Genomic DNA, 16240 nt, shown 5'->3' on the forward strand with positions numbered 1-16240 from the left:
TTTTTTACGCCGACACGGTATAAACTTCCTAGTCAGATGACACGACTATCTCTAGCTAGCTAGGCCGCTGGTAGTACGTACATCCCTCAATTGAGAGCACTCGATGGGCTCTGGGACTCACGGAAAATAACAGGTAGAAAGCCACAGGGTCTAATTACGCTTGCGCTGACTCTGAAAATTTGGTCGGCGGCGACACGGCAAAGATGACCACATCAGTATTACTAGCCCGGGCGGGCCGTCGTTGTCGTGTGTGCCAACCTGTGTGCAAGTGCAACATCTTTCCGATCCCCATTCGTTGCTCTTGGGATTCAATTCAATTCAATTCGGCGGCATTCTCGTCTACGGATCGACCAGCCAACTAGCTAGCTAGCGAACCAAGTCAACTGCAGAGCTGAAATCGTGCATAAGAATACGCTACACATGCATGTACCATCACCCCATCCGCTATGAATACGGCACACCGGGTGATCAATTCTGAAAACGTACGAGCAATCACACCCGAGAATTCCATCGGTACATGCCTTTGATGTGTAGTAGTATAATCTTTTTCCCCTATTGAGCACGGCATCTACGGGCTCTTTACAGCAGGCATCCTATGATCCTTTTCCCCTTAATTCACGCGACAATTGCGTTGGATAGATCGGTAGCAGAGCAGAGCAGGCAGTACGATTTTAGCCTTTAAAGTCACACAGATCGATCGATCAATCTTGCTCATTTGCTCGCATCGCATCGCAGCACAACACATGCATGCATCGATCGATCGATCGGGCGTCATTTTGTGCGTGTGGTTACCGACGATCGCCGTGATGAACAGCGCGTGTACGAAGGAATTTCTTTTCACTTTGCACCCCCCCTCCGTTGCTCCGCGGTGTCGGCTATGAGCTCATGAGCTAGGTAGCCCATGACTTTCTTTTATGTGCCCTGCAAGTTGACATGTGAGGACAATCATTGTGTGCAATCACTTTAGAAAGTTCCTGCCAAATCTTGCGAGTCCTATGTACAGCGGTAGATCCATCATCCATCCATCACATCATCTACTAGCTTCGTTTTATTTCCTATGATAAAGTTGGTTTTTTTACCGGTTTCAATGAACAGTTTCTGTATGTATGGATCACTCGTCCACTGAAAGAAAGAGAAGTTTAGCAATCAACCATTGGATGTTTGGAGCGGTGATGGGTAAGTATCCGGTGACACTTTCTGTGTGGCATTTTGTTTTTATATAAAACAGTCAAATTGGATGCTAATAACATTCGGGTGACCTTTGTACGAAGGCATGACAATAAATTAGCAACAGGTAAAACTTGTGATGTTGAGATGCCAAACTGCACACTGTTTGCATATATGCATACATATAATTACATACACCGAGGCGCCAACTTTAACAGTGGAATCAACCGTTACATCCAAGCTGATTCCCACTGATTTCTCCATCTTGTTTTGTGCATGTTGATGTTTCCATGTTAGCTTTTCACCCAATTCTTTTCAAACGGTAGTGATCGCTCGACCGAACGCTATCAGGTGCAGTCCAACCCAATCCTCTCGTATCTAAAATCTGAAGCAAACCAGTGGTTAATTTGGAACGATATGTTTCTCTGCTGCATGCTGACCCTGCTGTTGAGTGATTGATTTGATGACACCTCTTCCTATATGTCTGCCCATTCAGTTGGGTGGTCACCGGCTGCAAGAGGACAAAATATCAACATTGAGAAAAATTTTCCTCTTGTGACACTGTCAACAATAGTAGGACAATATAGACTGGTGCTAGTGATAATATGTTACTACCTCGGGGTTGACACATCAAGGAATTATCCACATCAACCAATAAAGTAATTTAAAAGGATAGTGCCACTAAGTGCCAAGAAAATATAAATACTAATGTAAGGAACACGTATTATACATTAAGTCCGGATGCCATCACTGATCATGCCCTGATATACTAATGGCACAACGGATTCCAGAATATAACAGGAACAATATTAGGTTATCCAAAAAAACTTTGGATTGTTTAGGCCTGTAGTGATCATTTTATAATAATCTATGCAATAATTATCATATAATTGTCTGAATACTACTACTGTTTGCCTCCTTTAAAGGGCCATATATATCTTTTGAGGGGGATGCATGACCGGCAAACTCGGACAAACTAGACACTGTTGCATTTAGTGAGATCATACCTAATTTGTAAAACATTTTTTTGTGTGAATTTGAAGAAGTTGCGGGATTGTTGTAGGTATCATATCTTCTTCCTTTATCACAGTGAGACTGAACTTGCATATTCTATATGTCGTACTAAAATTGGACCATTGCTAGCCAAGTGCTAGTGGCAGATGCCCCGGAGAAGAGTATTTAACTCGAATTTAGCTCAGTTTATATATGATTAAGTATAGCCTGCTGGGACGTCGCCAGCTGAATTGTTTAAAGACGCCATGTTTGCTTCATCTCGGGGAACATGAAAAAACAAATCTCTCTACATACTTATAGGCCTCCAAGCTAGCACCACCAATAATGCAAAGCCTAGTTAGCCATTAGTACTCCCTTAGTTTGAATGTTTGTTTCAGTGGAATCGACTAATGATCCACTTGTGCTTTCGTCTAATATAATGATCAGTGCACCTGAATTTACACACAGCTTAGCTAGATAGCCAGACACGTACATACATACGTCGTCCAAAATAAAGCAGGAGACGCATACGTGTACACCTCCGGTTGTTGCCGTCGTCGAGTTGTCCGTTGTCATCTTGGCTTTTGCCCAACCACAAATCATCCATGTAACAATTGGGGTTGTTGGGGTTAGCTAGAGATGGATACGTCTACAAATCTACTCATCATCTCTATCTCCATCAGCTGTGTCTTGCTTAAACAAGACTGATTAGTGCTTTCTGTCATCGTCACTTCTCTTCTGCTCGAGTGCTTAACGCATTGACCCTCTTGTAAGGCGAAAATCTTCAGGTCACTTGGGTTGGTTTAGTTCATGCATGCATCAATTCCTTGGAGTAGCATTTATGATTTGTCATCCGCTGTAAAGTCATTAGGTGGAGAGTCTTTTTGATCTGTTCACGGAAGTTGATCTCTTCTCAACCCAGATTCAGAACAAGCAGCCCTTAGCTGACCGCTTGACCTAGACCAAGTGAAAAGGAACGGCCAAATTAAAAGACCCGAATTTAATTTGCGTGTGCTTTTTTTTCTGTGACTAGGTAAAGGAAATTACACTGTTGGATCATGCCAGGGGACCAAGAGTAGTGTACTGTTCACTAGTACGTGTTAGGTGCATCAAGCTGTAGCCACTCTGAACACATCCATCCAGGACAGTACATCATTAGTGAACAGTAAGTAATTGCAGAGGTTGCCTTCAAAACAAGGGACGTAAAATTTTCCACCGGCACTGCACTGCGCATTCTCTGTCTGTGACAACGAATATTTGGAGGATTTTTTGCTCGTTCCATGCGATGCAAGCACTGCTCCGGTCTCCGGCCGTTGCGTTGCGTCACTGTTTGGTTGCGAATTGATTTTGCCAAATGCCAAACAAGTACTCCTTGTTACCATTTACTGGCACCATTCCAGTGGTAACAAGTACTCCTCCTTACATGCGACGATGCAAGTATGCAACCACTGTACTGCAGCATCAAGTTCTCACCGGAGCAGAGCAAGGAAAAGATCCGGAGAAGCGCAGCCGGATGCAATATGAGGCGGGTTAATTACACGAGCAAATCGGAGTGATGCATCAGCGACGCTCCCGTTTGCAGTAGGCCTAGGGGATCTATAGACTAGGGACCTAGAGCTGGGAGATTTATTGCTCATGCAGGCACTGCACAGTTCACCTATTGGGGGACAACCAAAACGAAGAAAAAGAAAGAAAGAGAGGTGGTAGAAAATTATACTACTAGTAGTACTCCACTAACATGAAAGAGAGAAAAAAATATAGGAAAAATGAGAAAAAAAAAGGGCAGCTGGGCAGGCACGCATGAGCAGCAGCACTGGACCAGTGGCAGAATCGTCTGGAGTGAGAGGGACTGTGGAATAATTAATCAGAAGTGACAAGCAAAATTTTGCAGCATCAAGAACTAAAAAGATGCAATTTTGATGCAGCAATTAGGCAAAAGGAGGTGGTAATTGTGCAGGCAGTACATAATTGTTCTTCTTCTTTACTACTTGTTCTTTATTCCCCACTACCAGTACTAGTATTTTTTCTGGTATAATTTTTTTAGCAGAAGTGAATTACCAGAATTAAAATTCTAATTATCTTGCCGCTTCCAAATCTGGCGATGGTGATGGTGACGAGGACCCCCCCCCCCCAAGGCCGTCTCTCCACGACGTCCTAATAAATCGCTCCCATCTCCATTTTTTTCTTCCAGCTTTCTCTTTGATTTCTAGCCAACTCGACGAATCCAATCCCTTCTTTAATAATAGAGCTGCTCCCCGTTCGCGCGATGATGCTGCCGCGGCTGTTCTTGCGCGCCGCGACCACCAGCCAAGAACACGCGCGGGGCTCCCGGCGGCAGCATCCCTGAGGGGGCGAAAACCGAAGCCTTTTCTTGGATTCCAGAGCGAGCGTGCGCGCGCGCGAATTCCATCTCGCCCAGGTGAGTTTCCCCTTGCCGAGGAAAAAAAGATATCTCCTTCTTCTTTATTGTTTATCCGCAACGTTGCCAAATCCTTCCGAGATATGATCTGGTGAATTCAGCGCTTCCTCTTCTCGGGCCAAAATTTTTATTCCTAATTTTTTTTTTTCGTTTTGGCAACGTTTCTTGGCTCTGCTGTTGTCTCCCCGCTTTAATAATGGGCGCGCGGTTGGTCGGATCGCCATGGCCAGATGCATTGCTCGGGGCGATTGGGCCATGCGAGGTGCGGGATTTGAGAGATTCGGGGGGGAATTGAATAGTTGGGGATTTGGTGCTAATTTCCTCTTGTTTAATCAATCGATCAATCAATCCCTGCTAGTTTAGTTTCCCTCTCCCGTGCTCCCCCCGCGTCCGCGCTTTCTTTCTCGTCGTCACCCAGTTGCCGCTGATGCAATTCATCGCCCTCCTCTTGTTAGCTTACTGTTATATATATAAGCAAACGACTCCCCGGACATGGCTCTGAGATGTGTTTCCCTCTTGCCGCTTCTCTCTTCTTCTTCTTCTTGCAGCGGCCGTGCTCGCCACAACGATCCATGGAGGGGTGCCAATTGGTAGCGAGGTGTAGTAGTAGTAGTAGCAGTAGCAGGATGGAGGTGGAGGAAGAGGCGTTCTTTGACACGCGGGAGGAGCTGCTGCCGCCGTCGCCGGCGGCGGCATTGCCGTGGTCGGGTGGGCTCGACAGCGTGCGGCAGCGGAGGGAGCGGTTCATGCGAAGCATGGGCCTGGAGCGCAGCCCGAGCCTCCGCCAGGCGGATTTCGCGGACGTCGTGGGCGATGTGGAGGAGGAGGGTGAGGTGGCGGCGGAGGCGGAGATCGGGAGGTGGTCGTCGCAGTCGGACGAGAACGAGTGCTCCATGTCGAGCTGGTCGACGGAGGAGACGACGAGCTACGACGACGGCGCGTCGGATGACAACTCCGTGAGTGGATCCGGCAAGGCGAGCAGGAGCTTCAGCTCGCTGTCGTTCATCCAGAGGCTCATGAGCCGCAATGGCAAGCCTTCTGGTGCTCCGAAGACGATCGACAGGAGGAGAAATGGGTGGCTCCGGAGGCTGGGCGTCAGTGCTTGTGTTGTGGATAGTGGAGCAGCAGATGAAGCCAGCACCAGTTCTTCAGATAGTGAGCAAATTGGGGCTGGGAGGTATGAAAGAATCAAGGTTCACTCGTACCGGAAGCGGTCGAAGGAATTGTCCGCCGTGTATCAGGGGCAAGTGATCAAAGCACATGATGGTGCCATCCTGACGATGAAGTTTAGTCCTGATGGGCAGCTTCTTGCAACCGGTGGAGAAGATGGAGTTGTCAGGGTTTGGGCTGTCATGCAGTCCGAGGACTGCAAAATTCCACTGGATGATCCTTCTTGCGTCTACCTAAAAGCGCGGCGCAAGTATGGGCTTGCTCCTGTGAATGCCGAGAGCGAGAAGAAATCGAAGATCAATGGCCTGAAAAAATCCGATTCTGCTTGTATTGTGGTTCCAACGATGGTTTTCCAGATCTCAGAGGAACCAGTGCATGAGTTCCGTGGGCACTCTGGTGATGTGCTTGATTTGTCATGGTCGAGCGATAAGGTTAGTTAATGAAATGCTCTTTTGTCCATGTATTGGAATTGTTCCTTTGCGTTTTTCCTTATGCTGTACTTTTTGGTTCTGATAATTAATATTTGCTACTTTACAGCATCTACTGTCAGCATCAACAGACAAAACTGTTCGCATGTGGGAAATTGGATATGCAAACTGCATCAGAGTTTATCCACATAGCAACTTTGGTAGGTTTATGTGATCCTACTTAGCTGCCTCAAAGGTCTTCACTTTCATCTATAAATTTGAGCTAACTTTTTTTTCTTGTTTTACAGTGACTTGTGTCCAATTTAATCTAGCTGACGAGAATCTCTTCATTAGTGGATCAATTGATGGCAAAATTCGTGTTTGGGACATTACTAGAAGCAGTGTTGTGGACTGGGTGGATATTAGAGACATAGTAACAGCAGTTTGTTACCGGCCTGGTGGAAAGGTATGATTATCAGCGGCCATCTTAGCTGTTTTGACTAACTTGCTGCGTCAGTAATTTGTGATACTGATGTCCTTTCTTTTCGAATATCTTGCAGGGAGTGGTGGTTGGTACTATTACTGGAAATTGTCGCTTCTATGAAATATCTGGTTAGTACTAAACACTAAATTGCCAAATGATTATTAGCTTTAAAATATATTTTTGATAGGCAGAATACGTGTTTATACTTATGCTTATTTCATCTGTTTTGCATTGGATCAGACAATCTGCTGAAGCTAGAAACACAAATTGCTCTCAATGGAAAGAAGAAATCATCTCTCAAAAGAATCACAGGCTTTCAGGTAACATCTTGGGCAAGGAAGAGGCATGCTGTAATCAATAAATTCATCAGTCCTTTTTCACTAGAAATCCTTCCGACTCTTTTTTTCCTCATTCCCATTGCAGTTTTGCCCAAGCAACCCAAGTAAACTAATGGTGACATCTGCCGATTCGAAGATCAGAATACTTGATGGGACCAATGTGATTCAGAATTATAGTGGTACACCCAAATACTCGTTTATTATTTCTGCTCTATCTAGTCATTTCCTGGGTATTCGGATGGATAATTTTTTTTTTTTTTGCTAATCTATCAGGACTCCGAAGTGGTTCTTGCCAGTTGTCAGCAACATTCACTCCAGAAGGGCAGCACATAATTTCTGCCAGTGAAGACTCCAACGTTTATGTTTGGAGCCATGAAAACCAGTATGAGTGTGCATGCAAACAAGCAAAAACCACACAGACATCTGAGCATTTCCGGTCCAACAATGCAGCCATTGCAATACCATGGAATGGCACAAAACCAAGAAGCCCAGTTCCGTTGTCGTCCCAAATTTTACCACCACAAGGAGATACTTTCTGGTCAATGAGCAAGGCTATCAAATACAATTCAAGCCTCTGTGGAAAGGATTCTTCCATTAAAAAAATTGTGTCAACGCCTGCTGCTCCTGGTATTTTCAATCTGAACCAGGAGTTCTTCATTGAGTCCTCTTGCAAAAGTTCAGCAACTTGGCCAGAGGAAATGCTACCATCTACCACAGCCAGTGTAAATTTGGACGAGTCACAGTTCAAGCTCTTAAGGAACTGTTTCCAAGGAACATCAAACTCCTGGGGTCAAGTGATAGTTACTGCAGGATGGGATGGCAGGATTAGGTATTTCCAGAATTTCGGTTTACCAGTGCATCAGTGAATAGTTTGAGCATTGGATGGAAGTAAACGCAGCATTGGCACCTCACATGGCCTCAAGAAAAGCACCCGTGCACCCAGCTATGCTGGCCCAGCGTGTGGTTACTTGGTACAAGACATCACATGCTTGGTGCTCCTGCTGAATTGTACATGGACCAGCGTTGTACATAATCAAACCAGTGGTCCTTTGAGATCTCTACATCAGTGGTTGTTCGTGGCAGGCCCGGTAGCTTGTACCTTTTGTAGAAATCTTTCAGTGTAGATCAGATTTGTTCTTACTCCCCCCACTCAATTGCTCATTGAAATGATAGAAATTTTAGTCTCATCTGAGTGTAAATTATCCTCCCATTTTTCGTTATCTGGGAGGTCGACGGAACTGCAGTTACATATTTTCCATTCAAATACAAAAAAAAAAAATCATTCATTTGTTTAAAACCTGGCATCCAGTTTTTCACATCTTCTGCTTCCTGATCTGGATTTTGTCCAACTTCAGATGTGGGCAATTTGTGCTTCTGTTTGGGGTCACAAGTTGTTTGCTGTGGACCTTGTGGAGCATCTCAAGAGCTATTATTGTTCCTCTAATGGGACCTGAGGTGGTTGATCATTTGATTTATTTCCCATGTTAGCTGTGCATCTCATAAATCTAATGGTCCTGAATCTGTTGAGTCCGGACTTAGCATTCTAGGATGAATGTGCATCAGATTTTTCTCTCTCTCTAGAAGGGTGCTGATCTGTTCCAGAATGCCTAAATTTTGTTGATACATCCTTTCTCAATCTTTCTGATTTGCTTCCAAGTATTATACTTCTGCATTCCATTCTAGGCTTCTCTTTGTCAGGACTTTCTGAATATGAACCTATTTTTCTGTTGAAATTTGGGAGTTTCTGTAGGTGCATTTCTTGATTTGTCAGGAAGGCGAATTCCCGGCTATTTTAGGGCTGGAAAGGGTTCTGGTACATGTGGCCTTGATGCTATTCGTCAGGACTACTTCGGATTCAACTCACTGAAACTTTTTTTTGCTGCACGGCAACTCACTAGAACATTGGAGCAATAGTAAGCATTTGTATACTCGGATGCCTCACTTGGATCGATGATTGCTTCTAGAATTTTGAGTGATTGACCAAGATGGGGAGACCCTGTGTGTCAAAACATTAGGTTACTCAGTATGGATCATGGAAGGTGAAGTCTAATGCCAATTGCAGTTATTTTTCTATTTCCTGTGTTCTGATACTGATTAGATTATGACAGATCCATAGCACTGTTTCGTGCAAGCTCTGTTTGGTAGAGGTTCAGTAGTAGTTCTCATGAGTCATCTGTAAGTTCATTTCACCTGGATTATACTTCAGTTCTACTCGATATCGAGATTTGCAAATGCAGTTTTTACATGTCGTCATATTAGGATTACGTTAAGCAGACTATTTACATTAAGCCTACCATTCTGACCATGTCAAATACTGTACTATCTAGAAATACATCTTCTGTCAGGTTGTCCGGTTTTGTATAGTAAGCATTTCTGTTAGTACTAGTATTTTATAGTGTACTAGTGGCTTTTGACTTCTTGTCATCATTGGATCAGGCCATCGTTATAAAACAAGTGTGTTCAACAGAAGCTTAACTTAGCTTAAAGCTGACTAGTGATAAACAATCAGTCAAATTGCTTAGTAGCTTCATCAGCTTCAAAGTAAGCACGCTGTCTCTCATGCTGTGAGCTGTTTCGTCACTGCTGATTTCTTTCCCCTCTCTCTGCTTGTGTCATTTCTTACCTGACACACTTTCTCAGATCAGCGGCAGTGCTGCGAGTCAGAAACATGTTGGAAAAGCCGAAAAGGCCACGGCTGCAGATTCGGAGGTTAGCAGGTTTCACTCCTACTACAGCACTGTCGAAACAGTAGAAGAGAATTTACAACAGCCATCGAATTATTGAGCCTTACTACTCTGTCCGAACCTGAACATTCTGCCACGCTCGCATTATTGCGCTCGTTCAGGCATAATTGAAGCAATTTGAAATATTGCATTGCACTGAGCAACAGCTCATTTTGCAGCATGGTGATCTGTAAATAGTACTAGTACATCAAACTCTCTTCAGTGATTTTTTAGCAACAAGAAATTCAGTTTACAAATGACAAGAAGCCATTCATTCAAAACCGGCACAAGACAGTGATGTGCAGTGCATAGTGTAGGTCTAAAAAAAACAGACCCTAATGCTAGTATAATGTACTGTGATCTAGCTTCATTATCCCTTTTTAACACAAATCTTCAGTGCAATGTGCTCTGGATCTGAAATGTGATGCTAGCCGCTGCGCACTGTCCATGGAATCCTCAGAGGATGCGTCATATGAGAGCTGTCTTGTGCTGTAGCAGCAGTGGGAGACATGCTGGTACAAGATAGGATAATACACCATCTTGCTCTTTTCGATTTGGCATTGGGTGCATCTTCTGTTCATGCGTGGGAGATGGGATCTTGGAGGTTGCAAAATGCAGACAGCTCACTGAGCAAAATGCAGCTTCATGGATAAATTAAGATGGACCCCAAACACAATGAGCTCCTTCCTTGTAGTGTGTATGCTAGGGAGGAGGAAGAAAAGAAAGCAAAGGTGATATGCAATGTCATTGTTTACTGAAGATCATGTTTTTGCTTGATGAGCTCATTACTTACAGTGCATTGTTTGACTTCAGGTGATGAGTAACTTGTGACAGAATAGGAAACAATGGTGCAATGCATCACTGCAAAATCCTTTACTAAAGTACAGGATCATCACGTTTATAGTCTAGCTTAATATCAGGAGCACAATGCTAGGAAACAATAGCATATTGGGAAATCGGAATCAAGATGTGGAGCTTGGACCAAGCAAGAACAAGCATCTTGACCGTATAACATGTTCAATAACTCTTCACGTGCTATTACACTGCTTCTAGATGAATTCCAGGTCAGATTAGTCGCTGAGTTAGCAAGCATTTCTGCTGTCGCGAACAAGTTTCTCCATTAGTCCTATGATTGGAAGTTCAGAATTAACTGACCAAGGGGCGGTGGTCAACAACAGAGTCTAGCTAGCTTGAAGCCAGCATCCTTGACCAACAACACAACAGAAGCAGTAACAAGTGTACGTTTTTTCAGGTAATGTTGGGATTCAAAGAACAGCATGAGACTGACCAACTACTGTAGCTGATTCGTTTGCAGTCGCACACACTCCTGCTGCCGCCGTCTTTTCGCTGCTCCAGTAAAATCCAGCATCTTGTCAGAACGGCAAATCTTAGACAGGCAGGCATGGCTCTGTCAAAAATTCAGAAAAAAATGACCAGGCGGTAGATTTGCAGACAGGAGAACAGGATTGGACAATTACCAATTGGGCATGAATGAGCACACGGAGGAGGCATGGTGGTGGTGCCTGCGTGGGTGCAAGGCTGTCCCTTCTGACCACGGCCTAATGATTGTGTTAGCGCCTTGAATAATTGGAGCGGTTTTGCGTTCAAGTTGCAGCAACAACGGCCGATCGTAGGAGGATCACGAGCTGTTCATTATGACCCTCATCACTCTTGTTGCTAATTGGTCTTTACGCACTCCATGATCTCATTATCTTGCATATACTAAGTAGCAGACGCTCGATTCCATGTGCAATTAGTAGCCCGTGCAGTTAGCAGTTATAATAATCGTTATCGTTATCGTTGCAGCTGCCAATGCATTAGCCAAATGCAGCTGCGCTCGCTTTGCTTGATTGCTCCATCTTAATCCCTGCACCCTCGTGCTTTTCCTTTTGTTGCTTGCAGTACATCTTGGCGTCGACAGCGGAGACCACGACCCTAGCCCAAGATCCCTCCTAGATTCATTGCAAGCTTCCAACTTTGGTTAGTTAGTTTAATCCCTCCACAAGATCCCCTCCGTCAAACACGATCTCTACTAAATACTAAAATTATACTACACCCGGTTTAATTAGATCCTCTGGAAGATATGGTCTCCTATGCTCTGCATTCCGTATCATAATATTACTGCATATGCTTATTTTTCCCTTGAGAGAGAGATAATGACGACGAGATGATGATGATGATGATGATGATGAGGTTGAGGAAAGGAGAAGGGCGTATGAGCGAGTTGGTCATATGCTGTAGCAGCGACGGGGGACAGCCGCGGGGTACTAGATTAGATCCAGTTATTAGGCGTTGGCATTGGATCTGCGGCCGGGGCTCGCCGATGGTCCTCCGATCTGGGCTCCCCCCGCGTTTCTGCGCTGCGTCGCCCATGCATGGGCATGGGACCATGCGCGCGCGCGCGCGGGCGGTGCCGGCCGCGCGACGCGACGCTGCATGCGGGACAGCTCGGCTCGGCGGCTGGCTCCGCGCGCTCGGTGTGGGGACGATGCATGCGGGGGTGGATCGCGTATTCGCGTACGATGAAAGTAGAGGAGGATGAGCGCGCGCGTCGCGGCCTCGCGGGCATATGGGGGCCATGCATGGTTGACACTGTGACACACAGTATTACAGTAAGTGGTGGCTGCAGTGCACGTACGTACGGGCATGATGCGGGGGGCGGGCTGCTTCGTTGGGCGTGTCAGAATACAGATCTCCCCCCCATGTTTCGCTGCGTGCTGATCTACTGTTGAGAACAGTAGCCGCACAGGACGGTTACGAGGTTTCCACGAGAACCTGCAGGCATACATGGTGGTAGCATAGTAGACAGCCTAGAACGTGTGGGCGTTCGAATCGTGTGTCTATCTGTTGCTATGCGATGATCAGACAAGGTTCGACAGAGAGGGCCTCGTATATGCGTTTATATGCGTGCACCGGTGCTATGTTGCATAATTGTTACAGTACCTTTCTGTGAAGCAGCAGTTCTCCTGTGAATTGTGGGTTTTTGCCAACGTCACCGAACACGACTTTGCAAAGATGCAACAACGCGTACAGTTCCGGCCCAAATAATATGGCTCGCAGCACTCGCACGTACTTCCATTCCGGCCCAACCAATGTGGGCTAAACTGTAGCGCAGTCGACCAGGCCGCACGCACCATCCAATTTACGGGATATTTTTTATTTATTAAAAAATATTTACAAACTACTCCCTCCGTCCCATATTATAATCATTTTTAGAGTTAGACATAATTATTAAGAAAGTAGGTAGAAATGAATGGTGGAAGATTCTGATTGGTTAAGTAGTGGAGTTAGGTGGAAAAAAATGAACGGTGGAGAGTTTTGATTGGTTGGGAAGAGAATGTTGATAGAGAAGTTGTTATATTTTGGGACAAATCTTGAGGGCTAAAAGTTATTATATTTTGGGATGGAGGGAATACAAATATAGACGCCTCACGTCTTCTGGAAGGATGTTTTTTAAAAATCGCCTTTTCTAAAGACGTTAAGGGATCTAAATGTAAAATTTTTATTTATGTTCAGACCCTTTTCGTTGGTTTCAATTTCTAAAAAAAAACTAATAATGCTTATTTGATGCTCTAAATGATTTTATATGGAAGAGTAATAAACTATAAAGTTGACTTTATAGATCTCGATGGGATCTACAACTTTTATATAAAGTTTATCTTCATCCAATGTCGTTTAAAATGTTTTGAATTTTGTTAAGTTGTTAAAGTTTTTAAATATTTTAATAAAAAATGTAAAAGTAAAAAAAAAATCCAATTTGCGGACGCAGGTTTCCCAGCACTCCGCTATCCATTATCAGACGATCTTGCTGACCATAAGCTGTACCACACTCCCACTCAAACGGAGGCTCGTCATCAGCTTTGGGATAAGATAACAGAAGTCCACGATGAGCGGCGGCGGCGACGCAGCCGCCATCTGCGCCCAGATCGCGGCCGTCTTCTCCGGGGACCCCGCCGCGCGCCCCGTCCTCGTCGCCGAGCTCGCCGCGGCGGCCGCGCGCGGGGGCCGCGTGTTCGTGCACGGCGTCGGGCGGGAGGGCCTCATGATGCGCGCCCTCTGCATGCGCCTCGCGCACCTCGGCCTCCCCGCGCACTGCGTCGGGGACGTCACTGCGCCGCCGGCCTCCCCGGGGGACCTCCTCCTCGCCTCCGCCGGGCCGGGCGCGTTCTCCACCGTCGACGCCATCTGCGGCGTGGCCCGCGGCGCCGGGGCGCACGTCGTGCTGCTCACCGCCAAGCCCGAGGGGGACTTCCCGCGGCGCCAGGCCGACGTCGTGGCTCACCTCCCCGCGCAGACCATGGCTGACGACGAGGAGGCGACGACGGAGAGCTCGCCGGCGAAGGCGAAGCTGCCGATGGGGAGCCTGTACGAGGGAGCCATGTTTGTGCTGTTCGAGATGGTGGTGCTGGAGCTCGCTCGCGTCTTGGGCCAGAGCCCGGCCCAGATGAGGGCGCGCCACACAAACTTGGAGTAGCCTAGTTTGTGTTTTGGCCCACTTGTAACAACCTGTATGGCTGTGTTGTGCGGATTTGCAGTTGCCTGATAATGCTTTTTCGTCAAATTGCAAGTACATCCAACCTAATGTGTGATTCCTCTAATTAAAAGAACTTCCAACTTATATGTGATCGGAATGTTGAATTACAATGTACACCCTGTTATAAAACGTTTTGACTAAGTTTATAGATAAATATAGTAATATTTATATTATTAAATTAGTTTTATCAAATCAATAATTACATATATTTTTATAACAATACTTTTTTCTACAAACTTGTTTAAACTTAAGCGGTTTGACTTTGTAACGGAGAGAGTAGTCATGTTTTTTCCCATCGTCAAGTTCCTCTGAAAAGGAATTTCCCAACTTATATGTAATCGAAATATTGAATTGCAAAATGATCATGGTTTTCCCATCTAGAAATCTGAGAAATACGCAAGGAAAATCTGGTGGAAAATAAGTGTAAAGCTTAGTTCTGGGCTGGTCTTGTCCTCAAACCTCTAAGATCCGAAGCCCACTCAATATTTTCTAGAAACGTTACCACGTGTCGGCTCAGAAAGGCCGGGAACCTTCTAGAATCCGCTGGATGCTTCTCGCCCTATCCCTAACCTATCCCCGTTCCCAAATCCCCCATTCTAGACGCGCTTTCCATTCTCTGGAAGCAAATTGCGCTCTCTGGATCTTCTTCTCCGTCTCCTCCCCGGTCTCGTGTGAGCGCTACTCCCGGCCCACAGGTTCTTCATGGCGTCGCCGGCGGCGGGGACGCCGCCGTTCTTGACGAAGACGTACGCGATGGTGGAGGACCCGAGCACCGATGAGACCATCTCGTGGAACGACTCCGGCACGGCCTTCGTGGTGTGGCGCCCCGCCGAGTTCGCCCGCGACCTCCTCCCCAAGCACTTCAAGCACAGCAACTTCTCCTCCTTCGTGCGCCAGCTCAACACCTACGTGCGTCTCCCTCCGCTGAACACTCTCTCTCCCCCTCTCTAATCTCAGTTTGGTTTCGGTAGATCGACGAGTTTTCCGACAGATTTGCGTGTGTTGGTGCAGGGATTCAAGAAGGTGGTGGCGGATAGGTGGGAGTTCGCCAACGACTGCTTCAGGAGAGGGGAGAAGCACCTGCTCGGTGGGATACAGAGGCGGAAGGGGTCTGGGACCGGAGGCGCGGGGGCGGCGCCGGCGGGGGGCATACCGACGGCGATACCGATCTCGTCCCCGCCGACGAGCTCCGGCGGGGAGCCCGCGGTGTCGTCGTCGCCGCCGCGCGGGGCGGCGGGGATCGCGGCGGGGGTGAGCGGCGCGGTGGCCGAGCTGGAGGAGGAGAACGCCCGGCTGCGGCGAGAGAACGCGAGGCTGGCGCGGGAGCTGGCACGCGCGCGGCGGGTCTGCGACGGCGTGCGGCGCCTCGTGTCGCGGTACGACCACGACCACGGCGGCGGGGAGGAGGAAGCGGGGGAGGGCGACGTGAAGCCGATGCTGTTCGGCGTGGCGATCGGCGGCAAAAGATCGCGCGAGGAGAACGGGGAAGACGAGGAGGAGGAGGAGGAGGAAGGGGCTGACGAGGACGGCGAAGACGATGAGGTGGAGGAAGACGACGAGGAGAGAGAGAGGCACGCGGCGCGGCGGGTCCCCGTGAGGGAGGGGAAGGTCAGGAGGACGACGGAGCTGTCGGATCTGGACGTGCTCGCGCTGTCCGTGCGGGCGGCGGCCGCGGCGAGGCCGGGCGGGGCCTCCCGTGACCGCAAGAGCTCGGTCTCGTAACGGTTGTTGACTTGCTGTTGATTTTATATGCGGCGTAAAACTGAGAAAATTGGATGGCACATGAGCCAAATTGAATTGTAGTTCGTACCAGTACCAAGCAAACTGCAGCCACTTTACAGGGTACTAAACTATACTTTCGGGAGTAGTAGGAACATTGTAGCCTTGGTTGTCATGATGATGTAAATTAGGACATGTCTCATGCTAACCTTTTAAGTGGTTTGTTGTAGCTCTCAGAAATGAAATAATAACTTGATAATTTCTCTTGAATAAAAGCGGCAATACT

At 46.9% G+C, this 16240-nt stretch overlaps 3 protein-coding genes across 4 annotated transcripts; all 3 read left to right on the forward strand.

Annotated features, from left to right (window-relative positions):
• The first annotated feature begins 4349 nt into the window (after positions 1-4349).
• Positions 4350-8275, forward strand: LOC4336699 (uncharacterized). Of its 2 annotated transcripts, XM_015781729.3 has the most exons (8): positions 4350-4579; positions 5128-6180; positions 6287-6377; positions 6465-6622; positions 6717-6768; positions 6881-6960; positions 7064-7157; positions 7252-8275. In XM_015781729.3, the coding sequence occupies exons 2-8, from the start codon at positions 5152-5154 to the stop codon at positions 7842-7844; spliced, it is 2097 nt and encodes a 698-aa protein (XP_015637215.1). In that variant the 5' UTR covers positions 4350-4579; positions 5128-5151; the 3' UTR covers positions 7845-8275. The 2 variants fall into 2 exon arrangements, with proteins under 2 accessions (XP_015637215.1, XP_015637213.1); XM_015781727.3 differs by having other exon boundaries at positions 4350-6180.
• A 5249-nt stretch (positions 8276-13524) lies between these two features.
• On the forward strand, positions 13525-14271 carry LOC4336700 (uncharacterized). The gene has a single exon (XM_015780533.3). It carries the CDS (start codon positions 13588-13590, stop codon positions 14173-14175), a length of 588 nt encoding a protein of 195 aa, XP_015636019.1. The 5' UTR covers positions 13525-13587; the 3' UTR covers positions 14176-14271.
• A 589-nt stretch (positions 14272-14860) lies between these two features.
• On the forward strand, positions 14861-16224 carry LOC4336701 (heat stress transcription factor B-2a-like). Its single transcript, NM_001419805.1, has 2 exons — positions 14861-15144; positions 15247-16224. The coding sequence occupies exons 1-2, from the start codon at positions 14938-14940 to the stop codon at positions 15955-15957; spliced, it is 918 nt and encodes a 305-aa protein (NP_001406734.1). The 5' UTR covers positions 14861-14937; the 3' UTR covers positions 15958-16224.
• The last annotated feature ends 16 nt before the right edge of the window (positions 16225-16240 follow it).

Source organism: Oryza sativa, chromosome 4, assembly GCF_034140825.1.
Source record: "Oryza sativa Japonica Group chromosome 4, ASM3414082v1".
Lineage (NCBI taxonomy): Eukaryota > Viridiplantae > Streptophyta > Magnoliopsida > Poales > Poaceae > Oryza > Oryza sativa.